This window comes from Phascolarctos cinereus, unplaced genomic scaffold, assembly GCF_003287225.1.
Source record: "Phascolarctos cinereus isolate Bilbo 61053 unplaced genomic scaffold, phaCin_HiC Scaffold_2;HRSCAF=192, whole genome shotgun sequence".
NCBI classification, from domain to species: domain Eukaryota; kingdom Metazoa; phylum Chordata; class Mammalia; order Diprotodontia; family Phascolarctidae; genus Phascolarctos; species Phascolarctos cinereus.
The window spans coordinates 342,454,018-342,472,888 of NW_027555625.1; the positions used below are offsets into that span (position 1 = coordinate 342,454,018).

The 18,871-nt window shown below is 35.7% G+C and overlaps 1 protein-coding gene across 1 annotated transcript in view; it reads left to right on the forward strand.

The window, feature by feature from the left end:
* Positions 1-18,871, forward strand: part of SPOCK1 (SPARC (osteonectin), cwcv and kazal like domains proteoglycan 1) — a 745,062-nt gene that overhangs the window by 286,833 nt on the left and 439,358 nt on the right. The window contains 1 exon segment of the mRNA XM_078150357.1: positions 973-1,018. Coding sequence (XP_078006483.1) covers positions 973-1,018 — 46 coding nt within the window.

Below are 18,871 nucleotides of genomic sequence, written 5' to 3' on the forward strand. Positions count from 1 at the left end.
CTCTACCTATGTCTATAAAGTAATGAATTCCTTTGTTGTTTGTATTCAGTTGTTTCAGACTCTTCGTGGCCCCATTTAAAGTTTTCTTGGCAAACATACAGGGAGTAGTTTGCAGTTTCCTTCTCTAGCTGTTTTATATGTCAACCCTAGGTAGCCAGAGTAAGTGTATGTAGAATTAAATGCCCCAACATTAAAAAAAAAGTTTATAAGTTTATAGTTAAATTACTAAGGGCTTATCATGAGATAGAGTAGCGAATCATTACTTAATCTATCATTTATTAATTTATTGCAAATATTTTTTCTCTTCCATTCAAGTCCTCCTTGGACACCTTTTAGTGGCACAGAGTTAAATATAGGTTTTCAGAGGTTGTTCCAATGGAGTGCAGGCTTTGGTGGGTTTGTGTGTGGTGGATTCATGTGTTTGGGATCTGAGGACCAGATGTGAAGTATGTAGTAGTTTTCAAGTTTCAAGTAGGTTTCAAGAGGCTCATCAAAGAAGAATTAACCATTAATTAATTGGTTTGTTTATTTGTTCATCCATCCATCCATCCATCCATCCATCCATCCATCCATCCATCCATCAATGCATTTAGCTATTTTGCCACAGCGATTCATGAAACAATCTCCCAAGAAATGTTGGAGAGTATCAATTTGGGTGGATGGAGGGACGAACTATAGATCTGTGAAGTATATCCTTTTCAGTGATAAGTTGGTTTGCATCTCTTTCTTTAGTATCTTCATGTTAGTTGAACTAATTTGGACTAAATTTTTCATTTTTTAAATGTTTGGAAAACAACTTTTGTAAAATAAATTGATTTTGTTTTCAATGTGCCAAAACCCATTTTGAAGTTGAATGTGTAAACTTACTGATTTCATGTGTTTGGGAGATGTGGGGAGAAATTATGCTTTTAGGCAAATATATTGGAAGCTTTTTTAAGTCTTGTCTTTGCTTTCTATTTTTTTCCTTTGTAGGATGATTATTTCAGAAACTGGAATCCAAACAAGCCCTTTGATCAAGGTAAGGGTGACAATATCACACACTGGATGTTAAAATGTTACTACTTATACCCTTTAGTCTCTGTATAGGTGATGACTATGTACTTTTAGTCTGACTCCAAAAATACCTCTTATCTTCACCCCTTAAAGATAGGCAATCAGTGTGACTGAAAGCTTTTTACTAATTGATTCATGTTTTCTCTGAGGTTATTCAACAATATTCATTTAATTGACCAATCTGGTTAAAGTAGTTAAAATATTCTCCCAAATTAGTCAATTCTTAGATTATTTGTAGTTTGTATGGGATTTGATTTTCAGCTCTTTCATATACAAAATTCTCAGCTTTTTCAGATAAAACTTTTCTTCCTCAAAAAGGCTATAATCTCTTTGATGACAGAGACTGCAGAGACTATATTATTTTACATCTATATGTCCTCAGTATTCTCTACCTTCACATTGTGAGGAATTAATAAATGTTTATTGAATTGAATTGGCTTGAGAAATGGAGCAAACAGATATACCCATTTCACTTCAACCTTCTCGCTTCCTTAGTGAGCTTGGGAGATTGAAGCACCCACCCTCTCGGAGAAAAGGGATCAATTGGGATAGCCAATATTCCTAGTTGTGGCTATTATATGTAATAGATCAAGTATGTTTCTGTTGATGTTAATATAAACAATATTCTGCATCTTTTGAAGAACATAAAATATATATCATGTATAACAAATAAATATGTATTAGTATAACAAAGTCCATGACTTCTGGGTGGCAGCTTTAGTTTGTAGCATCGTATCTAGCTACTTTTGTATTTATTTATATTTATTCTCTTAATATTTGTTCATTCTGTATATGCTAATAAATATAGTTGCTGCCTCCATCATTTCAATATAAGCTCTTTGAAGGGAAGGATTGCTTCAATCTTTGTATTTGTATCCCCAGTACCTAGCACAGTGACTGGCACATAATGGACACTTAATAAGCCTTTTTGATTGGTTGATTAATCACAAATTGAGTACTAGTTGGTTATCAAGAACAACCTCATAATTTTACAGTTGAGGAAATTGAGGCACAGGAAGTGCTTAAGTTACTCGTTCACTGCCATGTAGTTCTGTAAGTGGAGCATTTCATGCAAATATGGTGTCCATGTAGATATATAATGGCTAAAGAAAATGTTTGGCATTTAAAAAAGTAAGCATAGCTCTATTCCTAATCTCTGCTCTCTTTGTCTGATCATTACAAGCTGTTGTCCCTGGCTTTTGTTTTCCCTATAAACAAAATTGATGTTCTAGATTCAGTATATCCATTAAGTAATACAATAGTGTTTATTTGTTGAAATACATTTAATATATTAAATTATTTAGTTTATTATGTATTCATTATTTAATTTATTAAATTTCACTATATGCTGGATAAAAAGAAAAGAAAAAATGGAAAAAAAAATTAACAGTGTAGATGATTCTACCTGCCATTTCCTCAATGAATGTGAGAGGAGGGATCTGAATCTGCCTACTATTGCTTCGGTTAGTCTTGGTGTCAATGTGCCTTTCATAGTAGAATATGTTAGCGTGCTGTGTGTGATTCTGGAATCTCTTCTTCATTGTATCTATAGTTAGTCTGTTGATTGTTTAAGTTGGTAGAGTTAATGAGACATAGCTTTAGTTAGATTTTTAAAAAATCATTCATCATCATCTAGAGGGCCTTGTTGTGTTACATTTGACATCCTTGGGTTCTCTCTTGGTTCATGGTGGAACAAGAAGAGAAAACAGTCATGTAGCAATGTGATTGCTCACTAATATAGGAATACTTAAATGTGACTATTTTCTTTTAATCATTAATTTTCCTTCCAGATAAGTATTTATGTGTTTATGTTTTCTTCTATTTTAATGGAAGTCTAGGTTCTAGCCTTTAAATACATATGTATGAATGTATGTGTATGTGTGTGTATATAAATTTTTCCCCCAATTACATGTAAAAACATTTTTTAAACATTTCTTGTTCTTTTTTTAAGTTTTGAATTCCAAATTCCATTCCTCCTATCCCCCCTACCCCCGAGATGGTAAGCAATCTGATATAGGTTGTATGTGTGCAATCATATAAAATATTTCCATATTAGTCATTTTGTGAAAAAAGACTCAAACAAGAAAGAAAGGAAAGAGGGAAGAGAAGAAGGAAGAAAAGAAAGGAAGGAAGAAACAAGCAAACAAAGAGAAAATAGTATGCTTCAGCCTGTATTCAGATAATATCAAGTTCTTTATATGGAGGCAGATGGCATTTTTCATCATGAGTCCTTTGGGATTGTCTTGGATGATTGTATTACTGAGAATAGTAAGCCATTCACAGTTCTTCATTATATAATATTGCTGTGATTGTATACAGTGCTCTTCTGGTTCTGCTAATTTCACTTTCTATCAGTTCATGTAAGTCTTTCTAAATTTTTCTGAAATCATCCTGCTTGTCATTTCTTATAGCATGATAATATTCCAGTACAATCATATACCACAGCTTGTCCAGCCATTCCCTAATTGATGGGCATCCCACTGATTTCCAATCCGTAGCCACCACAAAAAGAGCTACTATAAATATTTTTGTACAAATAATTCTCCCTCCCCCACTTTTTAAATCTCTTTTGGAATACAGACCAAGCAGTAGTATTGCTGGATCAAAGGGTATGCACAGTTTTAATGCCCTTTGGGAACAGTTCCAAATTGTTCTCTAGAATGGTAGACTCCAGCCTTATAAAACTTGCATTTTATGTTTCGATATCAACTATTTGTTCTCTGATACAAACTGATTTCTTTCAAAATAACATGGTTTATCAACTCAATTCATAAAGAAAAAGTTAACTGAATAAAAAAAGGAAAAAAAAGGTTGTAGCATAATAGTAGGAGTTAATGTTCCTCTTTCAGAGATGGGCAAATCTAACAGAAAGAGAAAGAAGGACAACATAGAAATAAATAAACTGTTCAAAAATTTAGAACTAAAAGATTCATGGTATCTTCTGAATAGGATTATAATATATGAATTTCTGTGAGATACATATCAACTTTACAAAAATAGCTCATGTAGCAAAAACTGTGCATATTATTTCTTGCTATTAGAATTTAGAATTAGAATCCTTGTAAACCAGGATTGTCTTACTTTTTAGTTTGTGTCATCTTTTTTTTAACATAGTGCTTTGCTAAGTACAAGCTTAAGAAATAAATACTTTTTCATTCATTCACATTCTAGGGTGCAGAAAAATTATGAATAAACATAAAAACATAAATAGTAAACACATGCTTTTCAGGTGAAAATGCAGTGAAAATGTAATCAACACAGGGAATGCAAGCAAAAGACACAGTCCTAAAAGCATATGTAATGACAAAATCCTGAACAATTAACAAAAAATAAAGAACAAATCATAGGAATAATTAATAACTATGTAAAAGACAATGATAATGATTAGAGAAAATACCTTGATTCATGCATTGCAGAAAGCAATCCTCAGATGAAAAACTATATGCCTAAAACTACATATTAACAAAATAGAAAAGAAAGGCTCAATAAACAGAATAAGGATTTAAAAATTAAAAAAAGAAATAAATCAAAACCCAAATAAACCAAAAAAAGAAAATGTAGAAAATTATTGGAGAATTATATTAAGTAAAAACAAAAAAGACTAGAGAACTGATAAATAGGATTGAAAGTTAGTATTTTAGAATGACTAATAAAATTGATAAAACTTTAAACAATCTAATTAAAAAGGCAGGTAGGTGGCACAGTGAATAGAGTGCCAGGGCTGAAGTTAGGAAGACTAATCTTCCTGAGTTCAAATCTGACCTCAAACACTTAGTAGCTGTGTAACTCTGGGCAAGTCACAACCCTGTTTACCTCAGGTAGAATCTATAGAATGAGCTGGAGAGGGAAGTGGCAAAAGATTCCACTATCTATCAGGAAAACCCCAAATGGGGTCACAGAGTTAGACATGGCTAAAATGACTGAATAACAGCAAATGAACAAGAGGAAAATAAAAAAAGAAAATTTTAAAATTATAGTTTACTATATACTATATACAACACATATAAATATGTTACCTGTCTTTATATATTATTATACCTAGTATATGCCAACCAGACTTCCAAAAAAGTATTATCTACTTATGATAATATAATATAATATATTATATGATACTACTAATTATAAAGTACCCAAACTAACACAATACTGAAATAATGTGATTTCAGTAAAGGAAAATGAACCAGCTGTAAAGAAAATATCAAAGTAGAGAGAAAACCAAAAACAAAACTAACTCTCTTCCAGGTAGAATTACAGAAAAATTATATCAAACTATTAAAGGACAATATTTACTAATACTTAAACCAAGAAAGGATATAGTAAAGAAAAAGAACTATAGAACAATATCAATAATAAAAATAAATTCAAAAATTTTAAATAAAATTCTGGAGGAAAGAGTAAAGTAATTTATTTATGGGGAGAAAAACTTTCACTATGGTCAAGTTTGATTCACACCAGGGATGTAAGGATAGTTTAGTATTAGAAAACAATTAACATAATTAATTATATTAAAAACAAAAGCATCCAAAATCATACAATCATGTCAGTAGATACAAAAATGCCTTTAACAAATTAAAACACTCATTTATGCTAAAAAAAACCCCCACAAGGCATATGCATAAAAGGATATTTTTAATCTGATTAAAATATATGTAAAACCAAAAACTGGCATTAGAAGTAATGGGGAAAAAACTAGAAGATTTCCCAGTAAATTCAAGATTGATATGAAGATACTTCCTGTCCTTAATGTTACTTGACACAGCTCTAGAAATGCTAGCAGAAGCAGTGAGACAAAAGAAAGAAACTAAAGGCATAAACATAAGCATTGAGTAAACAAAAGTATCCCTATTTGTGGGCAAAATGTTGATTTACTTAGAAAATCTTAAAGAATTGGCAGAGAAACTAATTGAGACAAAAGCTTTAGTAAAATGGTAGATTGTAAAATAAAACATAAAAATCAAACATATTTATATGTGACAATAACAATGCCCATAAGGGAGTAACATGAAGATAAGTGTCCCAAATACATTACATATCTGGGAATCAGTTTACCAAAGCATACTCAGTACTTGCACAGATATGATTACAACATTCACCTTAAAGAAATTCAGATTAACTTAAATGATTGGAGGAACATTAAGTACTTATGTGTGGGATTTTCCAACATAATAAAAATGGTAATACTTCTGATATTAATTCATAGATTTAGTCTTATTATACCAATCAAACAAACAAGAGCTAGACAAAATAAAAACACAATTCATTTGGAGAATCACAAATTTTAATACGAGAAGAAATAAGGAGGGAAAGTAGCAACTAAGGGATAATAACACTTTCATATCTCAAAATATAGAGCTGTAACCATTAAAAACATTTGGCATTAATTTAAAAAAATGGAAAAGTACATCAATGGCACACCCTAGACAAGGAAAAAACAGAAGTAACTGAACTCAGTTACTTAGTATTCTACAAGCCTGAAAACAAAATTATCTAGGAAAGAACTTCATGTTTGATAGGAATTGTCAGGCAGAAATTAAATTTAGATTAGTATCTTATACCACATAAATCAAAATTGATACATGGTTTGAAAGTTAAATTTCATGTCATAAAAGAAATAAGAAGAGAACCAATGTCCCTTTCCCAGCTATAGCTAGGGCTTGAATTTTTAACCAAATAGGAGATAGAAGCAATTATACAAAATAAAGTAAATGATTTCTATTACATACAATTGAAAAGCTTCTGTGGGAATAAAATTAATGTAACCAGGGTAATAAAGGAATGGTTGACCAGGATTGAGTCTTTGTATCATATATCTCTGTTAAGTGACTTATATTCAAGATATATAGGCAAATGACAGAAATACATTAGACTAAAAGCAATTTCCCAATGGATAAATGGTGACAGGATATAAACAGATTTCTCAAAAGAAGTAGAAACTGTTAACAAATGTACAAAATAATGCTCCAGCCAGTGTTGATGCAAAATAAATGCTAATAAAAACACAAATAAAAACAGCCTTAAGATTTCATGTCCAATGAATTGGCAAAGATGATAAAATATGGAGATATTCAATATTGGAAGAGTTGTGGAAAGATATACTAAGGGACTATTGGTCGAGCTGTCATTTGGCAATTGTCATTCTAGAAAACAATTTAAAATTATGCAAATGAAGTGATTAAAATGTTCAAACCTTTGACCAAGATATACCACTGCTAGGCATATACCCTGAGGAGGCCAATAACAAAAAGAAAAACCTCCCTCTGTAATAGAATATCTATGGTGGCACTTTTTGTAGTAGCAAAGAAGTAGAAATAAAAAGAGATGCCCATTGATTGGGAATATAGGGATAAAAAAATTTTGATATATAAATGTAATGGAATATTATTGTGCTGTAAGAAAAGGTGATTTTGATGAATAAAGATGTCACACATTCTTTAGAGGTGAGGAAAATACCCTGAACCTGCATAGATTGTGGTTTTTTGGAGTCACTTATTTCCTGAGTCAAGGAGACTGCATAATTTGGGACTGAGGTTACAAAATGAGAACCAAGGGGAAAAAATGAGTAAAGATCATGCACAAAGGAGAGAGGACACCAAATTGGAGTACCTCCTAGCATCCAGAGGGCCAATGGAAAGACAGAAGTCTCAGAGGAAGACAATGGGGCTGGAAGTGGTGGCCCTCTGCCGAACAGCCAGAAAGGCACTTTAGTTTTCATATTGTTAAGTCATTTTTCAGTCTTGTCTAATTCTGTATGATCCCTTTGCAAAGATATTGGGGTGTTTGCTATTTCTTTCTCTAACCCATTTTATAAATGAGGAAATAGGGAAACACGGGTTAAGAAACTTGCCCGATTTCACAGTCAGTAAGTACCTGAGGTCAAATTTGAACTCAGGTCTTCCTGACTCTAAGCTCAACACTCTAGCTACTGTGCCACCTAGCTGCACATTTTCTTCTTAGGCCTAGGAAAGTAAGACAAGGTAAGGACTAATCTAATCAATGGTGATTGAACAAAAATGAATCACTCCTATTTGTTACTTCTTAGGGTGGGTGTGACTGACCCTCTTCCTAAGAATGTTCCTTTATTATATTATATAATTTATATAATATATAATTCCATTATTTAATCTTATATGGAACTAGTTACTCCTCATAATCTCCTATAATACTTTAGGCAAGTGTATTCCCCTGAATCTCTTGGATCATGGCATGAGGGTGCTAGGTGGCACAGTGGATAGAATGCTGGGCCTAAGTTCAAATTCAACCTCGGATGCTTATTAGTTAGCTATGTACCTGAGTAGGTCACTTAAATTATCTGCCTCAGTTTATTTAACTGTAAAATGGGGATAATAATAGTGCCTACCTTACAGGGTTGTGCGGATGAAATGAGATAATATTTTAAAAGTGCTTAGCACAATGCCTGACACATGGTAGATGCTATGTAAAGGCTTATTTCCTTTCCCTTCCTTTTGCACCCCCTTCCAACCCCCTACCCTCCCATCCTGTGACTCAATTACAGCCTGGGAAATCACACAGGAGATCTTTTTTTGGCAGGCTTAGGATCCCAACCATAGCCCATTGTTAGAGTTTCTCTCTATATAAGTGGGGCACAGTCATGAGTCATATTCCTGTTTTATAAGTGAACTCCTAAGGGTAATGCTGATGTGAAATTGGGCCTTTCAGTCTGACCCTAGCTCTTTCAGTGAGCTCCATTAGACAGAGTGAGCCCAGTTTGTTGTTTCATCAAATGCTTCTGAGACCCCATATGATACCTAGTGTTATACAGAGGAACACAGGAAGATGTGCATGAACTGATCAGCACAGTGAATGAAGCGGAACCAGGAAAACCACATACACAATGATGAGGATTATAGGTTGGTGATAAGAACAACAGCAATGCAACCAATGAAAATGAATGTTGCGCAATCTTAAAAACCAGACATGGCACCAATAAAGAGCTGTAAGAAAGTGACAGCATCCTCTGCTTTGCTTCACATATGGAGAACTCTGGGTGTGGACCATTGTTGGATAGCATCAGATATTTTCAGTATGTTCATTGGTTCTGCTAAACTGTTTCTCTTCCACTCCCCCCACCTCCTTAATGATTTTTTAAACAATTTCCCTAAGGGATGACTCTCTGAGAGGGGGAGGATGGAGAGAGAAAATGAGAAATATAAATGATGTAAAACATCAATTCAGATTTATCTGAAAAAATTAAACAAATAAAAGAAACCCTATGTATAAGTGTTCAAAGATACTGTAATCTACTTGATGGACTAATTAAGGAATTTCAAGTACAATTTTGGCTCTCCATGATCTTACATTTATTCCACATGAGATACAATTTACTACAAAAATGATGTGACATGTCCATCCTGTGGAACTAGAAGGGACCTTGCAGACCATCTTTGTCCAACCTCCTCATTTTATGGATGAGGAAATCTAGATCTAAAATATCAACTGACTTGTCAAAGGTCACAGTGGTACGTAGCAAAGACTGAATTAGCATAGTGGATTGAGAAATGGGCTCAGAATTAAGAAGACCTTGATTCCAGTGTGGCTTCTGATACATACTAGCTGTATTGCCTGTGGACAAGCCTTTGTAACCTCAGAGCTCCTCAGCAAGTCTCTAAGACTGTGAAATAGTGGTATATTAGATCCACAACAGGGATTTTCCTGTAATATTGAAATCTCAACTCCCAAAAAATAAAAAAATAAAAACCTGCTAATTTTTTATAACACTTGAAGGTTTTAAGCATGTTTTCCCCAAAGTGATGCTGTAAAAGTAGACATGAAAATTGTGTATCTGCAAGGATTTAGAGTTGCACTGGTTACCCAGTGATCCGGTTTCTGGTAAGCTAAAGCATGCAGAACAGAGCTAGGAGCTTAGAAGGAATCTAAAGTGGTTTCTGAGAGGTGTGGGAAATAGACCCTCATTCAGAAATTTCATTTCTTCACAAAAGCCACAGCTTTTATCAGTTGTGGGCACTTTGACCACCAGTGCAAATCAAAATCCATTCCTTGCTCTAGTAAATAGTTTGCCTGAGTTGCTACAGTTTAAAAAAAATATATCACTTAATGTCATGATGAATTTTAAATTTGGCTAGGCTGTGCTTGGATTGTAGAATCATGACCCATTGCTGGGCGAATTTGCAGTTTCTTAGGACATCAGATGCCTTGCACTATTCACGCATAGCCTCAGAGAACCCACATTTGCCTGACTTTTACCAAACTCTGAGCACATCAGACTGACAGTTAGGGGGTGCAGTGGACAGAGTTGTGGATATAGAATCAGGAAGACCTGAGTTCAAATCTTGCTTCAGATACTTAGTAGCTGAGTAGTTCTGAGAAAGTCACTTAGCCTCTATTTTCCTCAGTTTCCTCTTTTATAAGGTGGAGATAATAATGTCACCTACTTCCCAGGGTTATTATTAAGATAAAATGTGGTAATATTTGTAAAATACTTTGCAAACCTTAAAGTACTATATAAATGCTTCTTATCAGTTTTATAAAATAAATAAGGTAGGAGATTAGAAATAGTAAGGTGCAGGGATTACATGTGGAATAGGTTAGGCATGCAAGACATAGTAGTTAAGAATAATAAGAAACAAGTGTTGACAGTAATTTTGGGGGGGGTAGAACTATTCTTTTTATTCTTTTTCTTTTTTTCTTTTTATTAATTTCTTTTGATTTATCAACAATCACTTCCATAAGCTTTTGAGTTTTAAATTTTTCTCCCCCTCCCTCCCTGCCTACTTCCCTAAGGTGGCCCAAAGTCTGATATAGGCTATGTATATACATTCCTATTAAACATATTTTCACATTAGTGATGTTGTAAGAATTAGAACCAATAGGAGGAGCCACCAGAAAGAGGAAACAAAACACAACAGAAGAAAAAAAAATAGCAAATAGTATGTTTCAATCTGCATTCAAACTCCATGGTTCTTTCTTTGGAAGTGGATAACATTTTCCATCATGAGATCTTTGGAGATGTCTTAGACCCTTGCATTATTGAGAAGGGTAAGTGTATCAAAATCAGTCCTCACACAACTTGGCTGTTACTGTGTACAACGTTCTCCTGGTTCTGCTCATTTCCCTCAGCATCAGACCATACAAGTCTTTCCAGGTTTTTTTGATGTCTGCCTGTTCATCATTTCTTACAGCACAATAGTATTCCATTCCATTCATATACCACAACTTCTTCAGCCATTCCCCAATTGATGGGAATCCTCTCAAGTTCCAATTCTTTGCCACCACAAAAAAGAGCTGCTATAAATCTTTTTGTACATGTGGGTCCTTTTCCCATTTGTATGATCTCTTTGGGATACAGCCCTAGAAGTGCTATTGCTGGGTCAAAGGGTATGCTCATTTTTATAGCTCTTTGGGCATAGTTCCAAATTGCTCTCCACAATGGTTGGATCATTTCACAACTCCACCAACAATGCATTAGTGTTCCAGTTTTCCCACATCTTCTCCAACATTTATCATTTTCCTGTTTTGTCATGTTGCCCATTCTGATAGGTGTGATGTGGTTTTGTTTGCATTTCTCTAATCAATAGTGATTTAGAGCATTTTTTCATATGACTATAGATGACTTTAATTTCATCTGAAAGCTGCCTACTCATATCCTTTGACTGTTTATCAATTGGGGAATGACTTATATTCTTATAAATTTGACTTAATTGTCTTTAAATTTTAGAAATGAGGCCCTTATCAGAGATACTGGTTGCATTGGCTTTGTGTAAAAACTTTTCAATTTAATGTAATCAAAGTTATCCATTTTGCATTTTGTAATGTTCTCTATCTCCTGTTTGGTTATGAATTCTTCTGTTCTCCATAAATCTGATAGGTAAATTATTCCTTGCTCTCTCAGTTTGCTTATAGTATCAGCCTTTATATCTAAATCATGGACCCATTTTTACTTTATTTTGGTATATGGTGTGAGATTTTGGTCTATACATTTTCTGCCATACTCTTTTCCAGTTTTCCCAGCAATTTTTGTCAAATAGTGAGTTCTTATCCCAGAAACTGAGGTCTTTGGGTTTATCATATAGTAGATTACTATAGTCATTGACTATATGTCCTGTATACCTAATTTATTCCATTGATCCATAACTCTATTTCTTAGCCAGTACCAAGTAGTTTTGATGATTGCTGCTTTATGATACAATCTAAGATCTGGAATGAGTAGGTCACCTTCCCTTGCATTTCTTTTCATTAATTCCCTCAATATTCTTGACCTTTTGTTATTCTAAATGAATCTTATTATTTTTTCTAGCTCTATAAAATAAGTTTTTCGTAGTTTGATTGGCATGACACTGAATAAGTAAATTAGCTTGGGTAGAATTATCATTTTTATCATATTAGCTGGGCCTACCCATGAGCAGCTGATGTTTTCCCAATTATTTAGATGTGACTTGATTTGTGTGAAAAGTGTTTTGTAGGCTTAGATTCTTATAATCTAGCTGCTGCTCAGATTTTTAAAATCTAGCCAATAGGTTACTAATGTTCACACTCCTTAAGAGTCCACCCAATATGGTAGATGTTCTAATAAACGTTGTGTTTGGCTGAAAGAAGGCTTGGGTCAAATTCTTTTGGGTAAGACCCATGTATTGGTATTTTGGGGTTCCAGCACCCCTGAACCCCTAAACCTCAACATTTTGGTGGCCTGTATGGGGAAACTGCCTAGCCCCCAGTTCTTCTTCAGCCAAGACTGGAAGTTAGGTAAGCCTCCCCCCACCCCACTTTCTTGCTCTGTGGTTGAGGGTTTCTCTCCAAGCACCAAGGCTTGGAGGTTCTTTTTCGGGAGAAAGTTACAAGGCTGACATTCTCAGGCCCTTGGTCCACTCGGTTGGTTCGAGGCCGTGGACCTGGGTACACCTTCTTCAGCATAGAGGACAAGGATGGACGCCCTGTCTGAAAGTGTATGGTCAATTCTGTTAATTCCCTCAGCGCTAGGGAAGTGGGAAAAACTGCAGTTGCTTTTTGGTTCCCTGAGGCTTACTTATTCCCTTCCCTCTATACCCGTGAATTCTCCTTCATGGAGGTTACAGGGGAAAGTTAGAATAGCTAAAAATATCTTGGCAGATTCTGGAGGTTTTGTGATTGATTATGAAGGAGTTTGGAACTCCTCCTTACAACCTTGGTCACTCTTTTCTCCACTCCTTTTGCTTGAGTCAGGAGGAGAGGGTATCTGTTAACCCCTCTCATAGGATAAGAGAATTTCACCTTTTACCCCTCACCTTTGATTTTACCCTCCCCTGGGAAAGGAAGGAGGGGGGAGGGGCAGCAGCTACAGCATGGGCCTCCTTGTCAATGGCCTTGGGCCCTAGGGCAACCCTTTCCTGGAAGCATCACCCAGGTTCAGCACATCCTGCTCAAGGTAAAGAAGCTAGCCTCTGAACTTGGGTAAGCATGCTCTTTTAAATTTGTAGTTTTAACTGTTAATGATGAGATGTTGATTCTCTGTGTAAAGTAATTTGGAAATGAATTTAACAAAATTGAAGTCACCTGATTGGTAATGGATTTGTTTCAAATTTCAAATTGGTGAACTTTTTGTATCAGTTATATGAAGCAACTTTTCATAATTTGGTTACTGCTAAAATAATTTGGCTACTGTCGGTCATTGTTTTAATGTGTAAACTTGTCAAAAAAGCTTGTTTGGGTTAAGTATGGCTTGCTGAGAAATTGAAAGTGTATAGAAATCTCTAATGATTGTGTTTTTATGAATTTAACTTTGAGATGTAAATCCTGGAAAAGTTTTTCCTAAACTGTGTGGTGAAAGCTTGTAGGATTTAATTTAGAGTTTTTTTGATGGATCATAATAATCCATAATCAATAATCCACCATCTGAGAGAAATACCACAAGCTACTCAGAGAATGTGATACTGGTGGGAAGTCAACATTAGGAAAAGCTGAGAGGACAATTTTAGCCTCAGCCTAAGATGGGATCCTCCTGGCTCCATTTCCCCATCCTGTTCCTCTGAAAAGGAATGTTACCCACCTGGCTATCTATTCCTTAGTCTGGTTATGAGGTGGATTTGATGATTTGAAAACTGAATTATCTAAATTCAGACAGAGCTAAGGATGTTTTACCTTGTCATATCTGGGCCCTGCAGTCTTCTTTGTCAGATTTGTGTCTTCCAGACCACAGGCCATTCACCTACAGTTGGTAGCAAACAGTGGGTACCAGTCAATGTCCTCCCATAGTTTCTTAGGTGCGGCCTGTGCTGGGTCCCAGTTATCCTCCTCTTTGGGACCCCCTGGAGCCAGGGACAGCTCTATGCCCTTTGTCAGCAGGAAGCAGTTTTAGAAGCTGAGACCTTTGTCCCTTACCCCAAAAGAATGTGGGTCCCATTTGTTTGAGGGGGGAATGATGAAGATGGGATCTGGACCCCAAAAAGGAAAAATCTTGGACTTCCCTACTTGTCCAAATCTGTGGCCTTTGCCTGAGGCCATCAACTAGCCTTTTGTTATTGCCTTCACCCAGTCTCCCAATTTTGTTACCCTTAACCTAACCTAGCCTAGCCCTCCATTGTCTAACCTCCCCATGGCCCCAGGCCACTTCCCACCCTTAATCCTATCTAGGCTCCATTCTCCCTTGGCCACTTGGTTGAGGTCCCTGGAGTTCTATTACCTCATAGACTACTTGCCCAGTCCTAGATCCCTCCCATAGTCTTTCTGTATATAAGGTCCATCTTGTCTCCATTAAGATGCTTAGATTCTTATAATATGGTCAATAGCTCACTAATATTCAGACTCCTTAAGAGCCTGCCCAGTATGAAGGATGTTCTAATAAACCTTGTGTTTGGCTGGAAAAAAAAAAGTGTTTTGTAATTGTGTTCATGTAGTTCCTGGGTTTGTTTCAGTAGGTAGACTACTAAATATTTTATAATGTTTAGGGTAGAGTTATTTTAAAAAAATAAAAGAATTATACAAAGTTAGAGGTAGGGGGGAAATTTGGTGAAGGGGTAAATAATCCTACCCATGCCAATTGTTCTTGAGAACATCATTATAGGCTTTTTTTAAACATTTTTTAAAAAAATTTTGAATCCCAAATTCTTTTCTTCTTTCCACCTCCTACACTCATTGAGAAGGCAAGCAATTTTACATATACATGTAAAGTCACGTAAAACATATTTCCAGAACATAACTGTTAAAGAGTAAAACAATGGATATTAATGATGGTGACCCTGAATGAGCAAGACAAATGTCCCTCATATTCAATTCATAGGATCACAAATTTAGAGCCAGAAAAACCATTAAAGGTAATCCAATACAATCCTTTATTATAGGTGAGGAAAGTGAGGCCTCCAAAGGCAAAATTACTTGCCTTAAGTCTAATATACTAAAGAGCAGGACCAGGATTTGAACTATGAAAAGCACAGAGAAGCTGAGTGACTTCTCCAGAATCTTACAGTGAATACCTGAAGCGGTATTTGAACCCAGGTCTTCTGGACTCCAAGCCCATTGTCTTATCTGCCACACTATTTACCTATTTGGCCCTCCGTTTCCTCATCTGTAAAATGAGAGGATTTGATTAGGTGAACTCTAATGTCTCTTCTAGCTCTAAGTCATTGAACCTGTGCTTGAAAATGATGCCGTTGACCATGATTATTAAGTCGTATTACCAGATGATCAGAGACGCAGTGCTAGAACAGAGGCTATCTATTCTAGCACCATCCCTTTACAGATGAAGAAACTGAGGCCCAAGGAGGTTGTGACTTACCCAAGGTCACATAAGTAGTAAATATTGACTTGTGTTTTCTGGCAGCAAATCCCCACTAAAATATCAAGTGTTTGCTAAAAGGCAGAGCTCCTTTCTAACTAGTCCTGAAAATAAGTACAAAAAATAGGGCTAGACCAAAATGCTTCTTCTTTCTAACTGGTCTGTGCTCCCTCCCCCTGACATGGTAAAGTGAATGAAGTGAGCATTCTTTGTCATATACCTGGCATAAATGGTAGCTTGCCTTGGGTGAGTGGAAAAGTGATTATTAGATTTAACACTGGGACCTCAAATGCTGAAGGCCCTTGTGCATAAAACTGTTCTGTTACCCACCCCCCAGAGCTAGACAAGGGGAGCTGGCATTTCTCTCTGAGAAAGGACGGCCCTGCTCTGTCTACTTGACCCCCTCCCTTTCCTTTTCTAACTTTCAATTTTGGATCCATTTAGATAAATCCTACCAGCAAATGTCAGCTCACAAGTTTATGGTCCATGAATGAAGGCTTTAGCAACTGAACAACACTGAATGCCAGGGAGGAGGCATTCCAGTCATTTGTAAAGGAAGTAATGGATAATAGAAGGGACAAGCAGGGCTTAAGAGCAGCCTTCACTTATAATTTCAGCCCTAGCAGATTTCATCAATCATATTCTGTGGTGCTTAGTAAAAATGGGTTGGTTTTATAGTGGTTTAGTAAAACATAAACTGGAGTTTCAGAAAGTACAGTGTATTATGTCCTTTAGTAAAATAAGACAATAATGAAGTTCAAAAAAAAAAGAAATCTGAAAGAAAAAAGAAAGAAATACCTGTCTGGTGCAGTAAGAAGCTACGTCTTACCCCACCCTCCTATATTTCCACCAAAGTTAAAAATTCTGATGCAATTTCATGGTGGTAGAAAAGTTTTTGTGTTTAAAAAGAGATTGTGTGATTTCACACCTTGATGAGATAGAGATATTCCCAAACTGGCTTCTCATTAATGCCCCCTGAAGGGATATTTGATTGAGGACTTGTGATACTCTATTTAGGAATAAACTTAATCCTAGAAGGAATAAATTACTTTGGGGAATAATATCAGAGTAACAACTGAGTTGGTACATGGAGATATCTGATAGTAGCTTGCTATAAGCTAAACAGCTCCATAGACTTTTTCTGTTAGGTTTTTTCAGGTAATAGATACTTCTTGTTTGTTAAATGGGATAGAGCATTTTATTATATAACAGTGATCCAATTAATCCCATTACCTGAGCTGATAAGAAATAGTGAACTCCCTTATCTGAGAATCTTTCTCTTTTTGCATTCTACCTGTCATTTGGCACATTTAAAGCCCCAGTATTGTCACCATCCTTCCAGCTTTGCTGTAATAATCATGATAGCTAACATTTACATAGCATTGTAAGGTTTGTGAAGCACTTGATATATTATCTCATTTGATCCTCCCAATAGCCTGTGAGACAGGTACTATAATAATGCCCCCATTTTTAGATTTCTCACAGATTTTGTGAGTTGCCCCTAGTCACATAGCTATTAAGTGTTTTGGGCAGAATTTGAATGTTGGTCTTCTTGACCTCAATTTCAAGACTCTATCCACTGGATCATGGCTCCTCTTGCTTCCTGCTGCAGGATGTAGTTAGTTGGCTCTGATTTGTACTAGTCCCCACCCTCACCTATAATATTCTATGGACCTATATGAGTTGTAAGCCCTTGTCCACCTTGTCTGCCCTTGTCTCAGTAATTGAATTTCCCTTCTTTGTTTACTTCTTTGTCCTCTTGTTTATTGAGTTTATCGCCCTTTACTTTGTGCACTTAAATACAAGATGTCCCAAAAGTCTTAGTGTAGTTTTATGCTACTAAAGTTCCTAAGACTTAATACTGCTCTAATATTTTTAAGACACTATGTATACATCTGGGGTCATAAGCTTTATTACTGCTTGTCTTCTTGGTTATTGCTCCTGTGAATCACTGGTCCTCTCCAGTGATAATCCTTTTCTGTGTTGTACCTGTTTCTCTCAGTGGTACTTGAGATTCAGCAGGTTTTTGGGTATTGGTAAGTCAGTGTGGGCAGTTTTTTCCCTCCCTTTCTACCCTTCTATTTTTGTTTTAAAATTCCCTTGACTAGATTCATGAGATTCCAGACTATCTAAAATTACACACACACACACACACACACACACACACACACACAGAGTTATAGTTATACATATATATTGAATTATAGTTACATATACAATACATAGTTTTATATGTATTATAGTTCTCTCTCTCTCTGTTTGTCTCTCTGTCTCTGTCTCTCTGTCTCTCTGTTTCTCATTAGCATTCCTCATGAGGTACAATCTGTCTCTGGCTAACCCCACATTATTACTGTATTTTTTTAGCTATGTTCCAGAAATCCAAATCCCACTTGCAGAAACATCTCACATGAGCACTTTGCTCTTCTCAAATACTTACTAATATGTTTATTATATAATGCTGGGCATTATAGATATTTATATCTTATACAATAGGCTTATTTAGCAGTATGTCATAGTAGCTAGAGCACTAGACCAGGAGTAATGACAACCTGATTTGAGAGCTTGTCTCTCACACTTACTAGTGCTGTGACCATTGGTAAGTCACTTAACCTGTCTCTGCCTCAGTTCCCTCATCTGTAAAATGGGCATAAGAATAGCAACTACCTCACATAGCAGGATCAAGTGAGATGACATATGTAAAGCGCTTTGTGAACCTTAAGGCACTATATAATTGCTAGCTATTGCTGTTGTTGTTAACTTCTTTGAGCCTCAATTTCCTCATCTGTAAAATAGAGGTAATACCTCTGGTACCTACCTCAAGGGATTGTTATAAAGGTCAAATTAACCAAGTGGTATTGTTGTTGTTGTTGTTGTTGTTAAGGGCAAAGACCCTGTGTTTCCTAAACTTTTTACTTCCTTTAGTATTTGGAAAAATGTTCAGTACACAGAAGGCCCTTAATGAGTGTCCGCTGATGTAATGTATGACTGGATGAACTGCACATATGTATTAACCACCCACCCTACTAGACTCTGCAAGATTCATATATCAATGTTCGTTGATTTGAATTTGTTAAAGAGCTGAAACCGAGGAAGAGG